This window comes from Coccinella septempunctata, chromosome 1 (assembly GCF_907165205.1).
Source record: "Coccinella septempunctata chromosome 1, icCocSept1.1, whole genome shotgun sequence".
Classification (NCBI taxonomy): Eukaryota; Metazoa; Arthropoda; class Insecta; order Coleoptera; family Coccinellidae; genus Coccinella; species Coccinella septempunctata.
Window position 1 is genome coordinate 54624433 of NC_058189.1, and position 23293 is coordinate 54647725.

The 23293-nt window shown below is 35.0% G+C and overlaps 1 protein-coding gene across 1 annotated transcript in view; it reads right to left on the bottom strand.

Annotated features, from left to right (window-relative positions):
* The window catches only part of LOC123311108 (potassium channel subfamily T member 2), a 298137-nt gene that overhangs the window by 91946 nt on the left and 182898 nt on the right, over positions 1-23293 (bottom strand). The window contains exons 8-11 of the mRNA XM_044894894.1: positions 23115-23209; positions 10461-10644; positions 2573-2749; positions 1903-2091 (exon numbers count right to left, since the gene is read on the bottom strand). Coding sequence (XP_044750829.1) covers positions 1903-2091; positions 2573-2749; positions 10461-10644; positions 23115-23209 — 645 coding nt within the window. The remainder of the gene's footprint in view (positions 1-1902; positions 2092-2572; positions 2750-10460; positions 10645-23114; positions 23210-23293) is intronic.

The following is a 23293-nucleotide window of genomic DNA, read 5'->3' on the forward strand; positions in this document are numbered from 1 at the left end:
AGCAGGACAAGATTGGGGTCCTCCCCTTCTAATTCACCTGTATCCATATTCTCTTTTAGTAAATTTGTCAGTAGTTTACTGAATTTGATAAAAGGAACTGAAATTCTGATAAACATTTGCATGAATATGATCAATGTATTAATAAAAAAGAGTAATAAGACCATAGATCTTCTTAAATACAATAATGGCAACAATAACGGCATCATTGAAGAAGTCGAAAGAGTATTTATCATATTCGAATGTAATTTTTACCACCATTGAAAGGGCGAATGATTTGGAAATTAATCCGTAAAAGTACTCGAGGTCCAAGACTATAAAAGGCGATTCATCTGAACATATCAAGTTATAATTATTTTTATCATGATAGCGTCGTTTTTTATTTCTTTTCTACCTTTGTTCATTATCAATAATAAAGCTTATTATCACTGTAAATGACAATTCTGAATAACCAGATATGCTATAATTATCACAAACAAATGCATGTTCACTCGTGAAAAATATTTTGGGAACGAAAAAAGTCAATTGAACATTTCCAGATTCATTTTTATGCAGGCTGTTTTTGGGAAGTTTAACCATAAACAATTATTAATTGAAAATTCTCCACGCATGGGGCATACCAACGATTCATTGAATTTGAGACAATAGAATATTAAAATTATGATGAAAAACTACCTATTTTGAATTTGTATATAGCGATGAGGTCTGTCCTGAGTTTTTTCAAATTTTAATGTTCTATTTTATTGAAACTAACAAATTCAACCTGATCATGAATTTTCAGTCGAATTGATCGAATATATAAGGAGTTATAGTGAAACGAAAATTCGAAGAATTTGAGAAAACTCCCTGTATATAGGAAACGGAGTACGTAAGACACACATATGTGGTGTTTTTTATCTCAACCCAGTGCCCTCTATTCATGGTTTTCGTTTGTCCGTTTACTCTTGAAACACCCTGCATAGGTACATATACCTCGAATCTATTGTATCGCTATCCATAACAAAGTCGGAAAGTATGTAGATACCTCTACAGAATGGAACATATCGGTTACGTGAAATTTTGATTTTATGGCATGACAAAACGATTGTTTGCTATGCAAACAATGTTTCCTTTTCATACCACATACACGAAACATGTTAACCGGCTGCGCTTCGGGGTGAATTAATGTTTTAACATGTTTGAGCTTATTCCGGGTTTTGAACATAAAAACGACACAAAACCTATAAAGTGCTGGATGCCGTTTAATTGTTACCCCTGTTTGTTTCCCCAGTTTCCAGATGAATTACTGATAGTGTAAGGTCACATGCAGATTAAGTCTATAAGAGTTGAATATTAAACAAGGGTCAAAGGCAGTAGGTATAGAGACCTTTTTTCCTATCAAACGTAGACTCCTTTAGAGAATTTTTCCTTTCAAAAACGAAGAAAAAAGTAAACCCAACCATGCCTTTCTCTAAGGAGATTGGGATATTTGTCATCTGAGAAAACTTTAATATAGGGTAATAGTATTCTGTTATATCCATAAAGGGAGTTGCTTCGGAACTTGGACGTCGAATAATGAATAAAAGAGCGAATAAAAAAATTTAAACGGAGGAAAATATTCACCACAGACTTGTAATGAGAGTAGGTACTATTAAATTGAGGAATAAGTAGATATCATAATTCGGCCGAAATAAGAAAAGGTGCTGTGAAATGAAAAACTTATTTCTATGCATGTTAGGTAAGAAATTGTAATAGATTTATGTATTTAGGGCTGCTAGAGGTAATTGGAATGGAAATAATGATTTGTAAATCTTGAAACTGAGTGAAAAATGACCACAGCCAGAGGCAGTGAGTTCAAAGCTGAAGGCTTTATCGATGACTTATCTAATTGTCAATCGAGAACTTAAAACACTTATGAATACTTACAGCGGCAGTCTTATCTGCATAATTCCTTGCTGCCAGAACAAAACAAGCCTCTGCCTCGTTCATTCTGGCTCTCGCTAAATCACTGTCCTTTAAACAAGAACCTTGTATGTAAATGACCCTCTGTGCCCAGATGGGCACTTGCAGAATCATTCTCATTGTAGTATCTAACTCCATTGGTGAAAGAAGCACCTGGAATCAATAAAAAAATGCTATTCATACTATTTCACACTTCTCACTCAGCATGCTTGTTAATTTGAAATATTCCAAATTTTCCAAGATCAATGGCCAACCGTTCGATGAATGTACCTATCATCGAAAGCATCAAGAAATATACAGAACGTTGTCTCAACGGAGTTATAAACAAAAAATTGCCGAATAACCGAACGGGATTAGGAAGTACTGAACATTGTGAAAAATCAAACAGACATACCAAAAAACGATTTGTTCCGAATATATTCTCTACTTCACGAAAGTACCTTCCTCACAATTTTCCCTATCTAAAACAGCTGACTTCTTGAAAATATTTCCTTGCTATCAATTTTGATACTGGAATTTAATCGGCAATGTTCTGGAAAAATCAATTTCCTGACTACTTAAGAACGATGAATTGTTTTTGTCGGCATATCCTGAAGTGTAAAAAAATGAACTAACTGACAAATTGTAAACTCACCACGTAAAAATCCTGCAAAAGAGGATGTGCGTAGAATTCGTTCAAGAAATCCATAATAGTGTCGGCGTGAAGAGTTGTGCTGCATACAACTACGTGCTTTTCTGATTGAGCTCTGTGTGATGAATAAGATCCGCCAAGCTTCTGTCTTTCCATCCATGTGTAGGCGAGTTGTTCGAACTGAAAAGAATGATACTGAATTAAATAGTAAGATTTTGAAAATTGGTCGTAGATATCATGAATACAAATTCGGAAGAATAGATGAATATTTATCAAACTTATGAGGAAATTTATATTGATGTTTTTCCCTCTTATATATACTCAGGTTTTATATTTATTTATATAAATCAATAGAAACGTCAACGACTAGATAGAGATACACAGTATCAACCGAATTCATGCTGCCTCTCCAAACCAAAATTGTGTTGAACATGTCTGGTCTGAGCTGTCACAGCAATCACACCGCTTGTCAGACCCACCGAAGACATTACAGCCGCTCGACAATGCTTTGACAGACATTTGGCAAAAAATTTCTCAAACTGTCATTGCTAACTTCATTGACACAATACCGAAGGAAGTAAAAGCACTACGAAGGGAGTCCCAATCTTGATTTCAAGGAGTTTGTAACAAGAGGAACTTTTTTTAAGCTTGCAAACTCCATCAGGTAGAATCTTTGACTAGGGGAGAGTTCCTTTGAACTGGACAGCCCATGAACCGGACGCTACAGTTTTTTAAAACACTCGATGGTGATTCGGCATCCTTTACGTAAATCCCATTTTCGCAACAAGGCGCGAGCCACAGGGTCAGCCATTTTACAAGAGATCTCGATCGATGTTGCGAAAATGGGATTTACGTAAGGGATGCTAAATTGCTATCGAGTGTAGAAGAAAACTGTAGCGTCCGGTTCATGGGCTGTCCAGTTCAAAGGAACTCTTCCCTATGTAATAAGTTGTCGCTCTATAAAGCATTCTTGTGCACTGATGCCATTTCAGGTAGGTTAACCGTTAACCGTATGAAGACACCCAACTGGATATACAAATACAGGGCGAATCTTTGACTCGTAATAGTTATTTAATCAACAAGGTTATTAATAAAAGCGATTAATGTTCGAGATCATTAATCGCTCAATTAATAAACGAGTTGATTACACGATTTTTCCGTCGACCACATTTCGAATTTAATGTGAATTCTTGATTGCAAAAATTTTCTATCGATACCTAGTCAAATTTGACACCTTATAAATTTTCTATCTCATATCGGAATGTTGATATTTATGCGGCCGATCGAACAATTAGAGAAGTCCATAGAGGGCATTTTCTAGTTGTGACATTTTGAGTAAATCACATTGATATCAGTCCCTATTATATCTGTTGAAGAATGTGTGGAGCTGGAGTATAGATAAATTGATTTATTCTCTAACCATCATAATTTTTCTGCAACCTCCACAATTCATCTCTTTTCAATTCACCCGCTAGGTACTACGAAATTCAATGCTACATACAAATGAAATAATTATTTGGGAAGCTGCTGAATACTTCTATGTTCGATCTCCATGACAATAATGCATTAATAGTAAATTAACCAATAAAAGGGTTTATTAACAGCTAATTTCGTGTACGTTAAACAATGCTATTATTAAGAGGTCGGCGGAAAAAATATTTTAACAGTAGATTTTTTTTCGAATCGGTTCAGTTTGAAAAAAAAAACAGATTGTCGGAAAACCATAAAAATATGTTATTTTTAGTTCTATCTCACAAACGGTTTTATCGAATGAAGTGAATATCGGAATATAGTTTTTCATTCATTTGATGAAGGTTTTTCGAACACAAGATATATCACCCACGTCTTCCAGTTTTCTAATTATGATCATATATAACATACCATAAAAATACCAAAAAGTTGAACGCTATCTAATGAATATTTGAAAATTTTGTAAAATAAAAGTATTTCTAATGAGGAGAGGATATTTTTTGGTGAGAACTTTATTTATTTATTTCTAATATTTTCTCCTATCATGCGCCGTTTTCGAGCAATTCGATGTTCAAAAATGAAACATATCTGTGAAATTCGAAAAAATGGGTACCATGACCGGATGCAACTCTTTTTAAAAGATCCACAGATGTGTAGCGTAACTGATTTAGCTAGTTATTCTGAAGGTGAAAGTGTTGGAAGAGTTCATTATGAAAACTTTTTTTCTAGCCTTGAAAAAGGACCATGTCAACAACACAGAAAATATTCTCATTGTTGACCAGGCTCGAAAAGTTGGAACAGCATAAATTACTTCAATTATGAATTTAATCTTCTCCAAGAATCTGATTCCTGAAAACCACCATTGTAAATATAAGGTCCGATAAATGATTTCAAACATAGGGAGAGAGCATCAATATTCCATACTGTTTTCCAGTCAACTTCTCGAAAAAACAAATCATTAAAAAAATTTCGTTCAAAGAAAAGAAATAGGTCATTCTTATCAACAAGAATCGTAGTTCGAATCAAAGCCTTCCACCCTCTTAGCTTCACTGCTGCGTGTTCGTAGGTATACGGAAACGGCATTATTTATGAGGTGAACCTGTAGTCTTCCAATTGTCCGGAATATTCAAACTCTAGCCATAAAATAAAACATTTCGATAGGCGCCAATAACTGAAATGAAACGTTTGTCGTATTTTCGTCCGTGTTGATTGATATATTCGGGCCATCAATCAATTAAACTTTCATGGTTCTTCGACTATTGATCACGATAAGAGCTAAAGAGAATGCTGCTCTGTTTCAGCGACACACATCATACAGGGCGTTTCACGAGTGGTTTATGAATTTCGTCCTTCATTTTCGATATCTATAACGACCAATCAATATGGCAGATGCAATTTCAAGATTATTAGGACAGTCTCAAGAATATTGGGAATTATTTTTCGAATATCAAAATCCTCGTCAAAATCCATCTGAAATAATTATTGCAGGAATTGGGACAAGTTTTATTTTTATTTTGTACCCTATTAATACATCGCCAACGTATCGAATCTTGTCTGATTCTTTTTCAAGGCTTGTATTTTATCGGAATAAATATCGTGAAAGATTAAATCTTGGTCGGAGTGATTTTCATTTAATGTCAGGATAATTAATAACTAGAATTATTCTGATATTAAATGAACATCACTCCGACCAAGATGTTATCAAATTTTATTTTAGGTTTATTGGAAGTCAACGAGCACACAAATTTTCATGAAAATCGGACCATGCAATCGTTCTCAAGTTTTGGTATAGAAAATTTGAGCTGAATTCCATAAATCACCCTGTATCTCAGAAACTAATGGCCTTTGGGTACAAGAGAAGCAAATTTTCGGAAAGGCCTAGATGACACTCCTTCACCATTATGCTATGATCAACCGTTCGTAAAACACCCTGTATATAGAAAAAAGGAATCATGATCGGAATGCAGATTTCCATTCGCACAAGATATACGAGGATTTATTGATATCTAGTTAGCCTAGACCAGTTCCATGAAGAAAAAAAAATATTGCGTTACCATAGCAACGAACAATAACTCATAAGAAGTGTTAGTGTGAAGTTTGAGGTCAAAAAAGTAGACCAGCGTTACGCAATAAATTAAAAGAAAGAAGATGTCCACCGAAATTGTGAAAATCGAAATATTGGAGTATCGAGCCATCATCAAGTACCCGTATTTAAAAGGGTTAAGAGGTAAGCAGATTGACGAAGATACGCTTAATACCCTTGGTGATCAATGTCCTTCGTGTGCGACCGTGAAAAATTGGACTGCAAGCTTCAAAAGAGGTAAATTTTCCATTGAAGATGATGACCGATCTTCTTCTTCCTTTATGATGAACGATCGGGAAGGCCAGTTTCTGTGTCAGTCCCCGAAAATGTCGATGCAGTTCATGATTCACATGATTTTATCACACAGTCGAATTGGGCTAAAACGGATATCTGAAGCACTGAATATTTCATACGAACGAGTTCATCACATAGTTCACGTCAATTTGGACATGAGAAAAATTGCTGCAAAATGGATCTCCAAATGTTTGAATGTTGACCAAAAGCGTGCAAGGGTAGAAGCATTGCGTTCGATCTGTGCTCGATTTGAAAACGATGTAGAATTCTTAAAACGAATTGTTACTATGGATGAGACTTGGCTACATTACTACGATCCAGAAACAAAGCAACAATCGATAGAATGGCGACACTCTGGTTCTCCAAGACCTAAGTGTCCAAAAATCTGCTGGGAAAGTTCTTGCTTCTTGGGATTGCCATGGAGTAATCATGATTGATTTTTGGATAAGGGTAGAACAATAACTGAAGATTACTACTCGACATTACTGACCACTCTACGGAAAAAATTAAAGAGAAAAGACGCGGAAACCTATCCAAAGGTGTTTTGTTTTTGCAGGTCAACGCCCCTGCACACAAATCTCATGTTGCCATGCAAAAAATTCGTGATTTATGGTTTGAATTACTAGAACACCCCCCTCATTTACCAGATTTGGCCTCATCCGACTTTCATCTCTTTCCTCAGCGATAAGGTAATAAAAGCTGTGGAGATCTGGTTTGCAGAGCAAAAAGAAACATTTTTTTGAAAGATCTAGAGACGTTGCAGGTTCGCTGTAATTAATGTATCCAATTAAGAGGAGAATATGTTGAATAATAAAATATTTTTACATTGAAATTTTGTTTGGTATAGTAGGCTAAGAATTTTTCAGTATATCCTCGTACCTTATGTAAGTTGGATTAATAGCTGCAAATCGAAAGAAAGAATTTTCCCTGTGAAGTTCATTTTCTGTTACCTCTAACACTCTGACAAATTTCAATTTGTCAATTCGGATGATGCCGAAATACAAAAATAAATTGAAATCATGACGACGGCAAAAACTGTAGCGGAAATCAGCACAAAGGACCTCGACAGAAAAAACTAATTGAAAATTGTTGACCTCAATGATTCAATGAAGAATATTCTATTCAATGAAATTAATCATGAAAACGATTCGTTCCATTATAAAAGTTATTTCCTGTCCGCGTTTTCGACATTAATCGAAATACGCGATTTCGAACATGTCAATCGAATGTTGTGTTTTTCCTTTTAACTTCCTGCCTACCTTCCGGGCTATACGATTCGGAATAAAGTGTGTCAAACACACGAATTTTTAGATGATTAAAGGAACAGGGTTCTATTGGCAATCAGCGCATTTGATAGAGTAACAAATCAAATCTTTTCGCTTCGAATCACATCTAAATCCCTTCAGGGGTTTCACTCTGTAGGGGGGAAAATGCGAAACGAACATACAGGGTGACAATTTAAAAACTTGCCGGGCCAATGATACCGCGACAAGGATGTTTTCAGAGGAAATGCCGGAACAGGTCAATTTTTATTCGGAGGGGGACATATTTTGACCAGAATTGTAAGTTGAAATCTGCTCAACCCTAGGTGTAGGAGATATCACCCCTAAATTCTTAATAGGGAATAGGGGGTGAGATTTACCTCAGTTGAAAGATCACTTGTCCCTCTACATGAATACTATGGTTTTTTTTATTAAGTCCTTGAAGTAGACTTACAAGGGCTGACAATTCGAAAACTTGCCGGGCCAATAATTATGTCTCGGCAAGGATGTTTTCAGAGAAAATGCCGGAACAGGTCAATTTTTATTCGGAGGGGGACATTTTTCTAGAAGAATTGTAAATCAAAATCTCCTCAATCTTGGGTATAGGGGTTGTCACCCGTAAATTCTTAATAGGGAATAGAGGGTGAGCTAAACCTCAATTGAAAGACACTATTTCCCTCTATACAGGGTTAGAACTATTTGGAGGCTGACTATAGGAATATCGAAAATCGTTAAAAATAAAGGGTGGCTTAAATTACAAAAATGTAGTACACCAGTATAATCGCTATATAGGATACCGAATTTAGTGTAGTTATCTCCAAAAACAAACGAGTTATGAAGAAAAAATGATAATCTTGATTTTCAGATAAGGAAATTGAAGTTTGCAGACATTTTGAGGACATCGTCCGAAAAATGAGGTAGATACGAGAAAATTCACAGATAACTGAAAAAGAAACATTAAAGTTTTGATCTCTGTTTATCTACCTATGTAATTATTTATTATTAAAATAAAGTCATTTTATTACCAGAGGAAACCTCAATGGCGTTGAGTTCAGAAACAGAAGAAATTAAATTGAACCATTCGAAGAATTTGAGTAGCGGAAAAAATTTTTTGCGAGCTAATTGTTATTTGTTCTGTTGGATGTGCTAAATCGTGACGCCATTAACATCTACGACGATGCTCAATATTCAATCAATAGTCCACTTTGATCACAAGAATTTTCTCTCCAAATGACGGATTTATGAGCCTGAGTTCATACAAAATGTAATGAAATATTTAACGGTCCATACGTTTATTATTCGAAGTCATTCATCCCTGAATATTTCCCGTAGGTACAAATCATCTTCCACTGCTACTCCTACAACCACATGAATTTCCATAAATTACGGATGTTTGATAAAATCGTAATTTACCTACACGATTTATAAGTACCATACATGGCTTATGAATCATTTCTCCCCCAAAATGAAAAAATATAAAACGATGAGATTGGAATATATTTCACCTTAATGATAGTCTACCCTCATCACAATTGAACCCATTAGTCTTGTAATCCGTCCAATCGTGGCAGAGTGGAAAGTTAACAAGACACGAACGTTACTAGTTTTCGTGTCATTTTCTCCGGGGTTTCAGAAAGTTTGCGGAAAATAGTTTTTTCTAGTTGAAAGCATGAAAAACTACGGGGAAAATTGCTCGGGAAAGTGATGGCTCCGATAATATTCGATATATTTCATCACTCCCGAATCTATTTAAATTTTTCGCAGAAATATACAGGGTGAGTCTTTGACTAGTTCAAATATTTCAACAGTAGATTATTGATTTAAAAAGAAACAATTTTTTTCCCTTACCATCTCACAAATAGTTTAATCGAATGGAATGAATTTCGGAATATAGTTTTTCATTTATTTGATGAATCTTTTTCGAACACAAGATATCACCCACGTCTTCCAAGTTTTTTCTTTATAACCATTACGTACCATGAAATTACCAAAAATTCAGAGAACCCAATTCTTGAAACTAAGTTGGACGCTATCTAATGAATATTCGAATGCTTTGTAAAGCCCGTTTGCAACAGCCGAGAATTCTCTAGAAAATTTACTCGAGATTTCATGAGCCGTGAATTATGTACCGTTACATACGCACTTTCGGTAGAATTCTCTGTAGTGGTCATTTGCGTACAAAATAATCTCTCTCTTTTCTTGCGAGAATTTTGTAGAGAATTCTCCAGAGAATTCTCGGCTGTTGCAAACAGGCTTAAAATAGAAGTATTCCTCATATTTTCTCGTATAATGCGCCGTTTTCGAGTAATTTAATGCTCAAAAATTAAAAAGTATCTATAAAATTTGAAAAATCGTGTTCTTTGGCTGAATAAAACTCTTTTTGAAAGATCCACAGATGCATAGTGTCACAGATTAATGATTAAGCTAGTTATTCTGAAGGTAATTTTGTTTTTAAAGGGGTGGCACAGCTCATTATGAAAACTCAAAAAAGTTATATCTTTTTATTAAGGCCGAACCGAATAAAATTGTGTAGGAAAAAAGTGTTTCTTTTGTTCCCAAGTTACTACTGTTAAAATATTTATGCTAGTCAAAGATTCACCCTGTAGATTTCATGAAAACAAAAATATTAAATTTTTTTCGGAAATCTATCGGTTTCGAAAAGTCATCGTAGTCCATCGAATTCAGTAGAATATTGATAAGTGGATACAAATTCAATTAATCCTTCCAAATTCATTCACGTATAATTTTGTACAAAAGGTTGGAGTGAAATTCATTTGCTTACCTGCGTAGGGAGGACAATTAGTGCCACACAGATCATGATCACCATGTATAATTGGGATGGCCAAATATCTGGGACAAAATCGCCGTAGCCGACAGTAGAAAAAGTTACAACAACGTAATATGTGGCTTGAAAGAGGTTCAAGTGCCTATGTCCAGCTCTTTGGAAATGCTGAATCCCGCATACACTGTAAAAAAAATTAGAATAAATTTGATTACATTTGATGATCACTATGTACATATTTGTCCAGATAAACGGAGTTATAGATATTTCCTAAAAAATGTCGTAATGATACATACAGATTGGTGCAAATGAATATAAACGAACTGAGATGATGATGCAAGTTAAAAATGTCTGTGATATAGCCGAAAAAATTTGAATAGTTTCATTGTCGTAAAATCAATTCGTAAAGAGTTTTAACAAGAAAAAAAAATAATTGAATTTCTTGTCGAAAATTCGATAGGAGAAACATTTTATGTGGTTGCCGTGGGTTGAATCCCCATGTTTTGAGCTCATTATTTCATAGTTGAAATGTTTTGCAATATTAATGAGATGCCCTGTATGATGCAGTCCTTGCGATAATATTATTTTAATAAGTGAAGAGCCGTATAGCTCATCATTGTTTATCGATTGAAATTGTCCTTGTCACGCAATAATTGCCTACAGAATCTATTTGTGATGGCCCAATCAGGACGAACAATATTATTATAGCTGTGTACTGGGAAATATCCTATTCTATTCTCATTTCATTGCGAAATTTTTGTGCGAACCTAGGAGAAATCAGCTGGTAAAATATAAATTTTGCAGTCAGGATAAAAATGTGTAGGAAAATATAATAAAATGTATAGACAATGTTAACCTCACTTAGTGTCCTCCAAGATTAGTTAAGATAAGGGAACCTTGAGGAAATAGGACTATCAAAAAACTAAATTAAATTCTACAGCATATACTCAGCGATGTTTTTCGGATTCTCATTTGCCTGCAAAGTTGAAATACAATAATAAAATGATAAAATTACACGAAACAACGAAAATTAAAAACCTCCAACATCCGAAAAACAACGATTAAATCACAAGACAACAAGAAAAGTAACCGCCATAAATTTCACAAATGTAAGTCATATTATTACATCATTTTCTTCATATTATTGAAATCTGAAACAAATTGGCGAATGCACTGGTGAATTTATACCGTCATTGCAGAACCTTTCTCATTCAATAAATTAAACATACTTATATTACCAATGTCTTTATGGAATAATTTTGAATGTAACTAGTTAAAAATTCCCACGACTGATGAGAGTTTGAAAATATGATTTTGAATTCAGTTGTCGTCCACTCAAATATTTCACATTCATAATGAAGTGCAAAGTTGCAGAACACCTAATGATCTCATTACGTTTAATGCGCAAATATAATTCATTTCAGATATCGATTGAAATTTACTCTAACTTTTAAGGGTTTTCACTGCCAATCTCTGGAACAAAATCAATTAAAAAATTGAACGATTTGCTCCTGTGTAAATTCTTGCACTTATTTGTCAGGAAATAATTGATTTCATTCAATAAACCGAAGCAAGGTGAAACAACCAAAAATAAAGAGTGTTCAATTCACACAGCTCAAAATTGTGATAGATAATTCGTGATCATAATATGTAATTTAATTGTGAACCAAATTCTAGTGAAAGACCTTCAATGTGGAAAATAGCCAACGCATCATAACAACCCTGATCGATATGAGATTATGAGTTTTTCACAATTTCCACAATTATTAGCTGCTAAACCTTCACGTTGTCATTCAGCGGACGTTTTTACGAGGGTTGTTAACCTTGGATTATTATATTCTGAGCGATGAATCCAGGAAGTTTGGGTGTTAACGTAAACACGCCAAGCTTTTTCGTGGCGTTGTATTCATGAACATAACATCGAATTAAAAAATATTCCACCTCATTTTTCTTTTCATTCTGAGTTGGTACTCAGAAGTAGATATAAGTAAATTGATACACATCAGATACGTATATCGATGTTATACCTAATGTGTGAATGCATTAGAAACTGATTCTATGGAGAATATTTCATGAAGATAATGTTTTTTTTCTTATTATAATGTCTATTTTTAGTGATGTATGCTTCTAATACAAGAGTACAAAATCTCACACTTTGATTTGAGAAATCAAAATCAAAATTGAAATGCAAAAGAAATGATCTTATATAATAAATAATCAATTTGTAGACCCGACTTTAATAGACAGTTTTCCATGTTCGGTACATAAATAACTATTTTCTAATTTCGACATATAAGTGAAACTTTTCGAAACTCATTGACGTTTTCAAACGTTTTACTTTTATAGTTGGGTAGCCCAAGAGGGAAACTATGGACTTACTCGAGCTTGTCAGATTAATAGCAATCCAATAGCTTTGGACCCTGTAGAGTACCTCTACCCTATATTGTATAAAGGGGGAATTGTCCAGGACATCCTGTCAGAAAATCAGTTTTTTTTAATTATCTCCTCTCCTGGGCTTCAAATCGTTTTCGCATTCATTATAGAAGTTGTACAGCATAACACTTACTACAAATTTTGTCCGAAGCAATTTTTTCTATGTTTGAACATTTTTGGGATATATGGCGATGAATGTACATTAGACTGGGTTTTCACATTGACCTTGGCCTTTCGCATGTGTAGCCAAGCTCCTCGTCCTTATCATCTTCTAGCTCGAAAACTGTCAAGAGTATGAAAAATTGGCTCAGACAAAAGTTATATAGAATTTTGTTATCTACAACTTTCATAATGAATACAGAAACGATTAGAAGTACCTACAGAATTGGGGAGATATTGAAAAAATGCCTTGTTATCATCTTCAAACTGTCAGATTAAGAAAATTTATTATTTTTTCGAGGTCTATATATCGGTAACGAGCAACCTGAAGTAGCCAAATAGGTTTTGAACTAAGCTCTATTCCCAGCTTTCGTTGTCATATACCCTCAGTATGTAACTTTCTAATAATTATTTCACTAGAGAACAACTTAGTAGATTCAATTTCTCAATTCCCATCATTCACGTTTCCATTTTAGTCATCATAATCTAAGCAACTACGGAAATATCTTATTCGACCAGGAGCTCATCCTGGGCTAGGCACGGACCTGGCTTTACACGTGTTATAGCTTGCGATGTACTGGAAGACTGTAACTTGACTAAGTGAATATGAATCCTTTCTATTGAATATTAATAGGGGTAAACATTACTACGAAACTCAAATAGCACCTGGGTCAGAAGCAAAACAAACTTACAAGTTTGGTTGACTGAAACAATCGCCAGTAGAAGTTGAGGTGTAGTATAGGTACCACTTGAATAACCAGAAACCGAATGTACATATATGTGCATGTTTACAAGGGTATATCATTTACCCTCGAATAGAAATGACTGAGAGTTATACAAGGAGTCCTGTTCATTACCATAAATAAACAGTTAAACCTTCATAAGGTTTTTAATTATGATTAGCACAGTCGCGGAGTTATTAATTCGAAGTAGGTCCATCAACTGTGATTCGAATTCAGGGGGAGATGATAGATTGATATCATCTTCGAAATTCAAACGCAAAACGTTCAAATATGAAAATTCCAATCAATTTTACTACTTCGGAATTTGTGAAATTTATGTTTAAATAGTTCCAGAAAAACGAACTTTAACATGTACAACTTCTGGCTGTAAAATTTCTCCCATCATCTCACTCTATTACAGACCATTCATACCAAACTGGGTACCAAAAAGAGGTTCTCAATTTCTCAAGAAACCTTTTCTGAAGAGATTATTTAGAAATCCAATTGGTTGGTTCTTGATGAAATCGATAAAATAATGACGTTACGCAGCATTCAATGTCTTAAGTTGCTAACTGAGATATTCGAATTTCAATTAGGTACATCATGAGACCTTATTGATACCTTATATACAAAACTATAAGGAAGAAACAAAAAAAACTGACAAATAAAAGTTCTGAATGAATCATTTATTCGACATTTGAGTCGAGAGTGAAAAGATGAAAGCAAATAATGTAATGTAGATATATGGTATTATGGGTCTAAGATTTATTGATGACTAACAGAGACTGACTGAGACTGAGAGCTTAATTTCTTCTCGTATAATTCGAGTGATTTGAATTGAAAATTATCTGTAAAATTTGAAACATTGGGTACTTTTGTTTGAAAGATTCAAAGATGCGTAGTGTCACAGATTTAGCTAGTTATTCTAAAGATTATTTTGTTTTTCCAGAGCTGGCACAGCTCAATATGAAAATTTAAAATGGCTATATCTTTTTGCCAGGGCCGAATCGGAATAGAACTCAAGAAACTACTTTTAAAATATTTGAACTCACCCTGTATATTTTGGCAACAACGACCAGAACTAACGATTTTCCCCGAAAATAAGCCCTATTTGTTCCTCAACAACTCATCTACGTCTGAGAGAACTTTAGCCTAAAATTTTTCGGTTTCAACCATTACATCAAATCCTTAACCTTTACATTCGTAATAATTCTCTTCAATGGTACACTTAATCTAACAAACGTCCCTCCATTTCTGATCTAATTCTCCCCAGACGATGGCCTCGTTCACATAGGGAAAGGTGGAATAGAGAAATTAGGTTAGCTTGTCAGGTATTGCTCCAATATGATTAACAGCTTCAGAGTAATTGTCTGAAACTGACTGCGATTCATACAGAAGGGCACTTGGGAAAATTGGAGCTCTCGTTATATATGGGAAGAGACGAATTCTTCAAATGTCAAAGTTGACAAAATGACATTTTCAGATGAACTGAACGAATAAATTATGAAGAATCGATTTGTGCTATGGAACTCGCTAAGCTTGGATGCTGTTTGGGAGAGAATATTTCCGAGATATGGAAATTCAATGTGAAGCATCTCTTTGCTAGGTGCCCATTAGTGGAACTTACTATCTCAATCCGCCCGCTTCGCAGGATGATTAAAAAAATCATCCTACGCTAAAGAAGATGTAAACTCCCCAATATGACTTCAATAATAGGCGCTCAAAATGATGCAATAACCAATTGCATTGCTTATTCGTCTTCAGATGAATAATATTCTCTTACCAGTGGCGGTTCCAGGAGTGGATACACTGCGCAAAGAAATTAACGCACATTCTGAAAATCTCAATTTTAATGAAAGTTAACTCTACATTGACTTTATAACTTATTTTTTATGTTCTCTCGGGAAGGTTTTGAATTAAACAAGACACATTAAATGGAAGAAAAATTCAAGATTTCACCGAATCTTATGTGAAAGAAGAGAAATGAACAATTTTCAAAATACTGAAATGCTGATAAGTGATTTAATACTTGGTATTTCCACCCCTTGCGTTAATTACAGCTCGGCAACGACGGTTCATACTCAAAATGAGTGATCTTAAAATGTTCTGATCTAATCCTTCCCAGATTTCTCCGAGTTGGATTCCCAAGTCATTAAGAGTAGCTGGATGATTTTCTGAACTTGTCAGCCTTCTATTGAGGTTGTCCCAAACCTGATCAATCGGATTGAGATATGGACTTCTTGCTGGCCATTCCATTCGAGAGACTTCAACCTCTTCAAGGTACTACTGAACGATGCGCACACGATGGGATCTGGCATTATCGTCCATAAAAATGAAATTTTATATGGGGCAAATGGCACTACATGCTCTTCAAGAATGTTCCTTATATACTTATCAGCATTCATAGCTCCATTATCAACGACCACTAGGTCTGAACGAGCAGTCAAAGATATTCCACCCCATGCCACAATCGAACCTCCCCCGAAACCAGTAATTTTCAGGAAATTGCACTGAGCATATCTTTCATGTGGACGTCTGTATACAAGGGAACGTCCATCACATTGGTAGAGGCAGAATCTAGACTCATCTGTGAAGAGAACTCATATTATCATATTCTCTGAGGCGATTTCCTATTGTCTGAGTGCTTATTTGCACCTCATGAGTTTGCTCAAGCTGAATTTGAAGGAGGCGAGCGGTTGCAAACCGTTGTCTCAACGAAGAAACTCTCAAGTAACGTTCTTGAATGGCAGTTGTTACCCGTGGTCTACCCGGTCCTGGTCTTCGGACATTCATACCTGTCTCCCTGAATCGCTGCAACATTCTGGACACACTTGTATGGGAAACTCCAAACCTTTCTGCAATTTTTGTGTATGTCCACCCTTCTTCTCGCAAAACTACCGCTTGGGCACATTCCTATTGGGTCAAATTGCGTGTTTCGCGTTGCATAGCGATTGAGTGTAGAAAATCAAACGAAAGAAAAACTATTGATCACTAGAATTGATCGAGAACAACTGATTTTAAAATGGAGCCAATACATTCAAAATCTGATAATATCATCTTTTTTTATCCCTGCTGGGAAAAAACATCTGTACTGAAGAAAACCGTTGAAAGTGGATAACATATGCATGCATAATTCTGATAAAAATAATTATCATTGAGAACACCTTCAGTTGTAGAATAAATTTGAGATTTCCATAAGGTGCGTTAATTTTTTTGCGCAGTGTATTTATATTTGAAATTCTGTAAGGTGTTTGCTGATATAAAAGCCTCCATATTAACCTGATGTAAGAGCCTCCATACCAACAACACCGCTAAAATACAGCATTATGGCTGTACAACCGACCATTTCTTAACCAACTCTGGAATAAAACAAGGGTGCGTGTTAGCGCCTTTACTGTTCAATATTTTCGCCATAGCTGTCTCGATAATTGCTGGTATGAGTATTCCTGTAAGAGGTGTTAGAATAACATTCATATTTGATGGAGGAATGTTTAACCTGAAGCGCCTCAGAGCAAAAACCCGTACAACATTTATAACGGAACTTCACTATGCAGACGACTGCGCACTTATCGCTAGCAGCCCGGAGGATCTACAGATAATGTTGGACACCTATAAACATATATACGAAGCTTTAGTTCAGCTGACAGCAGTTCAAATGCGGAAGTCCTGCAGCATGCGAGTTGTATAACAATTGAGACTCAAGTAACGAGGTCCCGACTCAGATGGAGCGGCCACATTCTGAGGATGCAAGACACAAGACTCCCCAAAATAGCTCTTTATGACGAATTCACAGAGGGAGCCAGGAGGCCAGTATAAAAGGTTTAAAGATACTCTGCATCAATCCCTGAAATTAGTTAATGCCAATCATAACTGTGAACAACTAGCGTTAGACAGATCATAGTGGAGGTCTTTGGTCTACAGCTATAATGGAGACTCGAGAAGAATACAGCGGCGGCCAGATCTGGTTGGTGAGAATCCATGCCCGGAGCGTGGAAGGATCTGTATATCACGGTTGGGTCTCTTCAATCATAGGAGGGCACACGCCACACAGTCGCAAGTAGCGCTGAAAAATTATGAGTTTGATCGCACCGATAGTTCTGTTTTTGAGTCTTTTTGTAGATTTATTCTCGGTAACGGGATTCAGCAATGAATAATGAATGAATGAATGATATAAAGTAGGTTTATCTTTATAGTTGTAATAAAAGCCATCTATTTGAAAGAAAACTAGGTACTTTAAAACTTTTTCTGCTTTGAAAGGGAAAATGATAATTTTTCGATATTCAAAAGGATATTTTTTAACTGACCCCAACTTTTTGAGGTTATTTTGACAAGCCTATCGCTCAGAAAAATCATGGTAGATCTAAATGTGATGAATACTCCGAAAGACTAACTCTTCTATAATAATAAATCCCGAAATTTAAGAGATATCGCTGCAACTGTTCGGTTTTGACGAATTTGTTACAAACCCTATCCTTCTGAGAAATTTTTGAAGGACAAATTTCGACACGAGTATTTATCAGAAAAACTATTGTAGTCCTCAATGTGACACATATCCTAAAAGAGCAACTTTTTAATGATAAATTTCGAAATTTCATCGACCTCGATGCAACCGTTTGGTCTTGAGGAAGTTTTCGAAGGTCAACTTTCGACAAGCGTATCTGCCAGAAAAATTATCGTTGATCTAATTGGGATTCTAAAGGAGTAACTCTTTCAGTCACAAATCTCGAATTTTCATAAAGCTCGGTGTAACAGTTCGGTCCTGACGATTTTTTTGGAATATTTTCAAAGGTCAAATTTCGACACGCGTATCTGCCAGAAAAATTATCGTAAATCTGAATATGGTGGATATTCCGAAAGAGCATTTCTTCTAGTAATAAATCTCGAAATTTCATCGAGCTCGGTGCAACCGTTCGATCTTGACGACTCTAAAACAGACCTCATCTTGAATAATAAAGCAGACACAATTTCGAAAATGAACTCACTGTTAACTTCTAATATATGCACCTCAATATGAAACGAATAAATCAGTGTATTTTGTTGGAACGGAAGCAGGTGTTTTTGTCATATACTGCAGCTAGACCAGCGATAAAACTCAGCATTCGAATGCAAGTAGAACGTATTGTACCTAAATAGAAAAACGGAAATGGGTTACGTCGACAAACGGCAAACATCACTGTGATAGCTGGAAGGGAAGTAGAAGAAAACTGTCCTTTGTCACGCGATAAAAGCGGTACATCTTTCATGGTCAGAGTAACAATTCTTTGATAAATATCACAGTGGACAAAACAGGAGAAAAGATTGAGAAAAGCGAGCGCTGTAATATGCCTGGAAAGTATTCAGCAGTGCGGAATACACAGAGTGGTCTCGAGTTTTTTCGAGTGAATAATGGAGAACTTGATCAATAAAATAAAAACCATGCTCGAATAGGATACTGGAGATCGAATCATTGTTTTTGAATATCCTAATCCTAATCCTAATATCACCCTAACGGGGGTCACCACAACCCCTTGATTTTGAACAGGGATGAAGGGTTGTGCGATGTTGAAGATCTTATCGAGTACTATCTGATCCTGAAATTTCGCTTCAAAATATGCATCGATAATGAAATAATAGCAGAAATAGTGAATGAGTATCCGACTTATTTCAAAGGTATTATGTACCTAGTTATGTTTCTTCATAAACTTTTTAAGGTTTTCACTCCCAATCTCTGAAACAAAATCAATTAAAAATGAAATCAACGATTTGCTCCTGCGTAAATTCTTGCACTAATTTGTCAGGAGCAAATTAACTAGAAAAAATTGTTGACAATTAATGTCAAACAAAAACCACAACTCCGAAGATTTTCTAAAAAATAGATTTTTCGTCTGATGAAGGAGTCTGATATAGACTCCGAAACGTTACGTTACAGAATTATAATTTCAACGTTATTTATTTTGAGTTCATTGTCAGGCAACAATTTTTTCTAGTTAATTTGCTCCTGACAAATTAGTGCAAGAATTTACGCAGGAGCAAATCGTTGATTTCATTTTTAATTGATTTTGTTTCAGAGATTGGGAGTGAAAACCCTAAAAAGTTTATGAAGAGATGCAGAATCCTCCCAGAATAAACCACCTAGTTATGTTGTTGATTTTTGTCCAAAACAGGTAAGGGACCATGTTTTTGATTTAACTTAGTCTATCGTGAATTTTGAAGAACTTTTGTAACGACAAGTGTGTCGAAGCGATGGTCAATTTGAGGTAGAATTAAAATGGTGTGTTCCGTAAAAAAAATGATAAAATTATTTTTCAAATATAACGACTCTGCGCGAACAACAGTGCTTTTATTTAACAAACGACGTCCTGGGAATAAATGTATCCGCTGCTTACGTTGTGCAACTGGTTGCCGAATTCGACTACGAAGGAACAGGTAAGCGACGAAGCGAGGGACGTGGCTGACTTAGGTCATGTAGCAATGGATGTGACCTTTAGTACTAGGAAATTGTCCGATTAATATGGTATTCCACTCACAACCATCATGAGAATCCTTAAACAACATAAATTCCATCTTTATAAGATACCAGTGGTTCAGGAAATGAATGAGGATTATCCTGATCGCAGACTTCAGTCTGTGAAGTGGTCAATGAAATTAGCAACGGTAATCAAAATTACATGTTCGATTATATCTGTTTTTCGGACGCGTTTTCTTTTAAACTTAACGGCATTGTACAGGGTGGGCAAATTTCGAAGGTTTAGCACTACAGATTTTAAACCAGTGGATGTAGACAAAATCTGATACCCCATTCTCGTTCTCTTTTGTTTTCGAGTTATAAGCGAAAATTGGAAAACTGGCGATTTCTAAATAAATTTATATCTCCGCTAATACTGATGATAGCGCTCTGAAATTAAAACATTATACAGGCACTTTTTTAAGTAGAATCCAGTGGAGTGCTTGCCTTTTTAGCAGGATTTATAATTACGAAGCTATGAACCAAAGTTATGTTTTTTTAAATGGGAATACTAGATTTCTGTGCCATTTTTTGAAAGCTCCAAAAATTTATAACATCATATGGTTTGTATCAATATAAATAATAGAAAACGGTCAAAAACCTTTTTTCTCAATATTTCTATGGTTTGAACTTTTGACGAGAACAGAAAAATAGAGCTTCCTATAACAAGAGCAGTCTCCTTCCGGCAATGTCATTTTTTCTATGCTTTTTACCAATTTTCACAAAATTTGAATCTTGGAGGAATTAAGTAAGAAGCATAGAAACGAAAGGACTAATAGATGGAGACTGTGGTAATCATAAGATTCTACATTTTTCTATTCTCATCAAAAGTTGAAACCATAGAAATACTGAGAAAAAAGGTTTTTGACCATTTTCTTTTATTTATTTTGATACAAAAAATATGATGTTATATATTTTTGAAATCAGTAAAAATTAAGCGTTATATATATTCTTTTGAAAAAGAGTGTTACAAACTTTTACAATCTGAAATAACAATGAAGCGGGTGTAAAGAAATGGAACAAGAGACAGATCCTAAAAACCTGTTCCTCGTTCCAGATCTCAGTGTAAGCAGAGGAAAAATGTCAACGGGGTACCATACATATCTTCGTATGATACATGAAAGAAACAGAGTTAAAATCCTCAGAAAAAACTCTCTGTTTGCCCGTATGAGTTTAATGATGATGTATTTGTGTGAAGAATAAGCTGAAAATAATTGAAATTGAAGGACATCTTCTTCATATGACATGATCCAAAAAATTCCTCCCATTCTTTCTACTATGATGGTTGACGAAGAATAATCTGAAAACAAAAAAGAAAGAAAAAAAAACGAGAGGGGTGTATTGAATTTTATATTACTCATTAAATAATTTTGCACAGAAAACTAGTGTTCCCATTTGAAAAAACATAACTTTGGGTCATAGCTTCGTAATTAAAGATTAAAGAATTCTTCTTAAACAAGTGCCTGTATAATGTTTTAATTTCAGAGCTCTATCATTAGTATTAGCGGAGATATAAATTTATTTCGAAATCGCCATTTTTTAAATTTTCGCTTATAACTCGAAAACAAAAGAAGGTGGCCAAAAATGACTCCTACTCTTGTTAGTTTCTCAGAAAAAGAGAACGAGAATGGGGTATCAGATTTTGTCTATCTCCTCTGGTTTAAAAGTTGTAGTGCTAAAACAACGAAATCTGCCCACCCTGTACAGGGTGGGCAAATTTCGATGGTTTAGCACTACAGATTTTAAACCAGTGGACCAAATCTGATACCCCATTCTCGTTCTCTTTTACTGAGAAACTAACAAGAGTGGTCACCTTCTTTTCGAGTTATAAGCGAAAATTGAAAAGATTTATATTTCCGCTAATACTGAAGATAGAGCTCTGAAATGAAAACGTTATACAGGTACTTTTTGAAGTGGAATCCAGATGCATGCTTGCCTTTTCAGCAGGATTTTTAATTACGAAGCTATGACCCATAGTTATGTTTTTTTAAATGGGAACACTAGATTTCTATGCAATCTTTTGAAAGCTTAATTTTTACTGATTTCAAAAATATATAACATCCTATGATTTGTATCAATATAAATAATAGAAAATGGTCAAAAACCTTTTTTCTCCATATTTGTATGTTTTCAACTTTTGACGAGCACAGAAAAATAAAGCTTCCTATAACTCCTTTCGGCAATGTCATTCTTCCTATACTTTCTACCAATTTTCACAAAATTTAAATCTTGGAGAAATCGAGTAAAAAGCATAGAAATGAAAGGACTAATAGAAGGAGACTGTAGTAATCATAATATGCTACTTTTTTCTATTCTCATCAAAAGTAGAAACCATAGAAATATTGAGAAAAAAGGTTTTCGACCATTTTCTATTATTTATATTGATACAAATCATATGATGTTATATATTTTCGAAATCAGTTAAAATCAAGCTTTCTATAGATTGCACAGAAATCTAGTGTTCCCCTTTAAAAAAAAAACTTTGGGTCATAGCTTCGTAATTAAAAATCCTGCTGAAAAGGCAAGCACGCCACAGGATTCTACTTAAAAAAGTGCCTGTATAATGTTTTAATTTCAGAGCTCTATCTTCAGTATTAGCGGAGATATAAATTTACTGCGAAATCGCCTTTTTCACAATTTCCTTTCAAAGCCGGAAAATCGAGGTGTTGAATTGTCGTTGGACCACACTGTTTGTTGCCTCTTACTACAGAATTTTGAGATTTATATGAATTTCAAAATTGACGCCTACAATAATTCAAAGAGACCTTGCAGGTTCGCTGGGTAGGGGCAATCTGATCCTCATAAAATTATATACCTTTGAAGCGTACCTAATTTAAAAAAAAATTATATACTCACCTAGTGAAGACTAGACAGACCAACGTTGCTGATAATATCGTCAACTGTTGGGATAAGGCCGACTGTGACTTTTGCATAGCTCTATGCAAATCATTCTGAAAAAATTTACCATTAATGAATTTTTTTATACGAAAGGGTAGACGATAATTTAGTTGCAGGTTATTGGAGGTAATACGTAA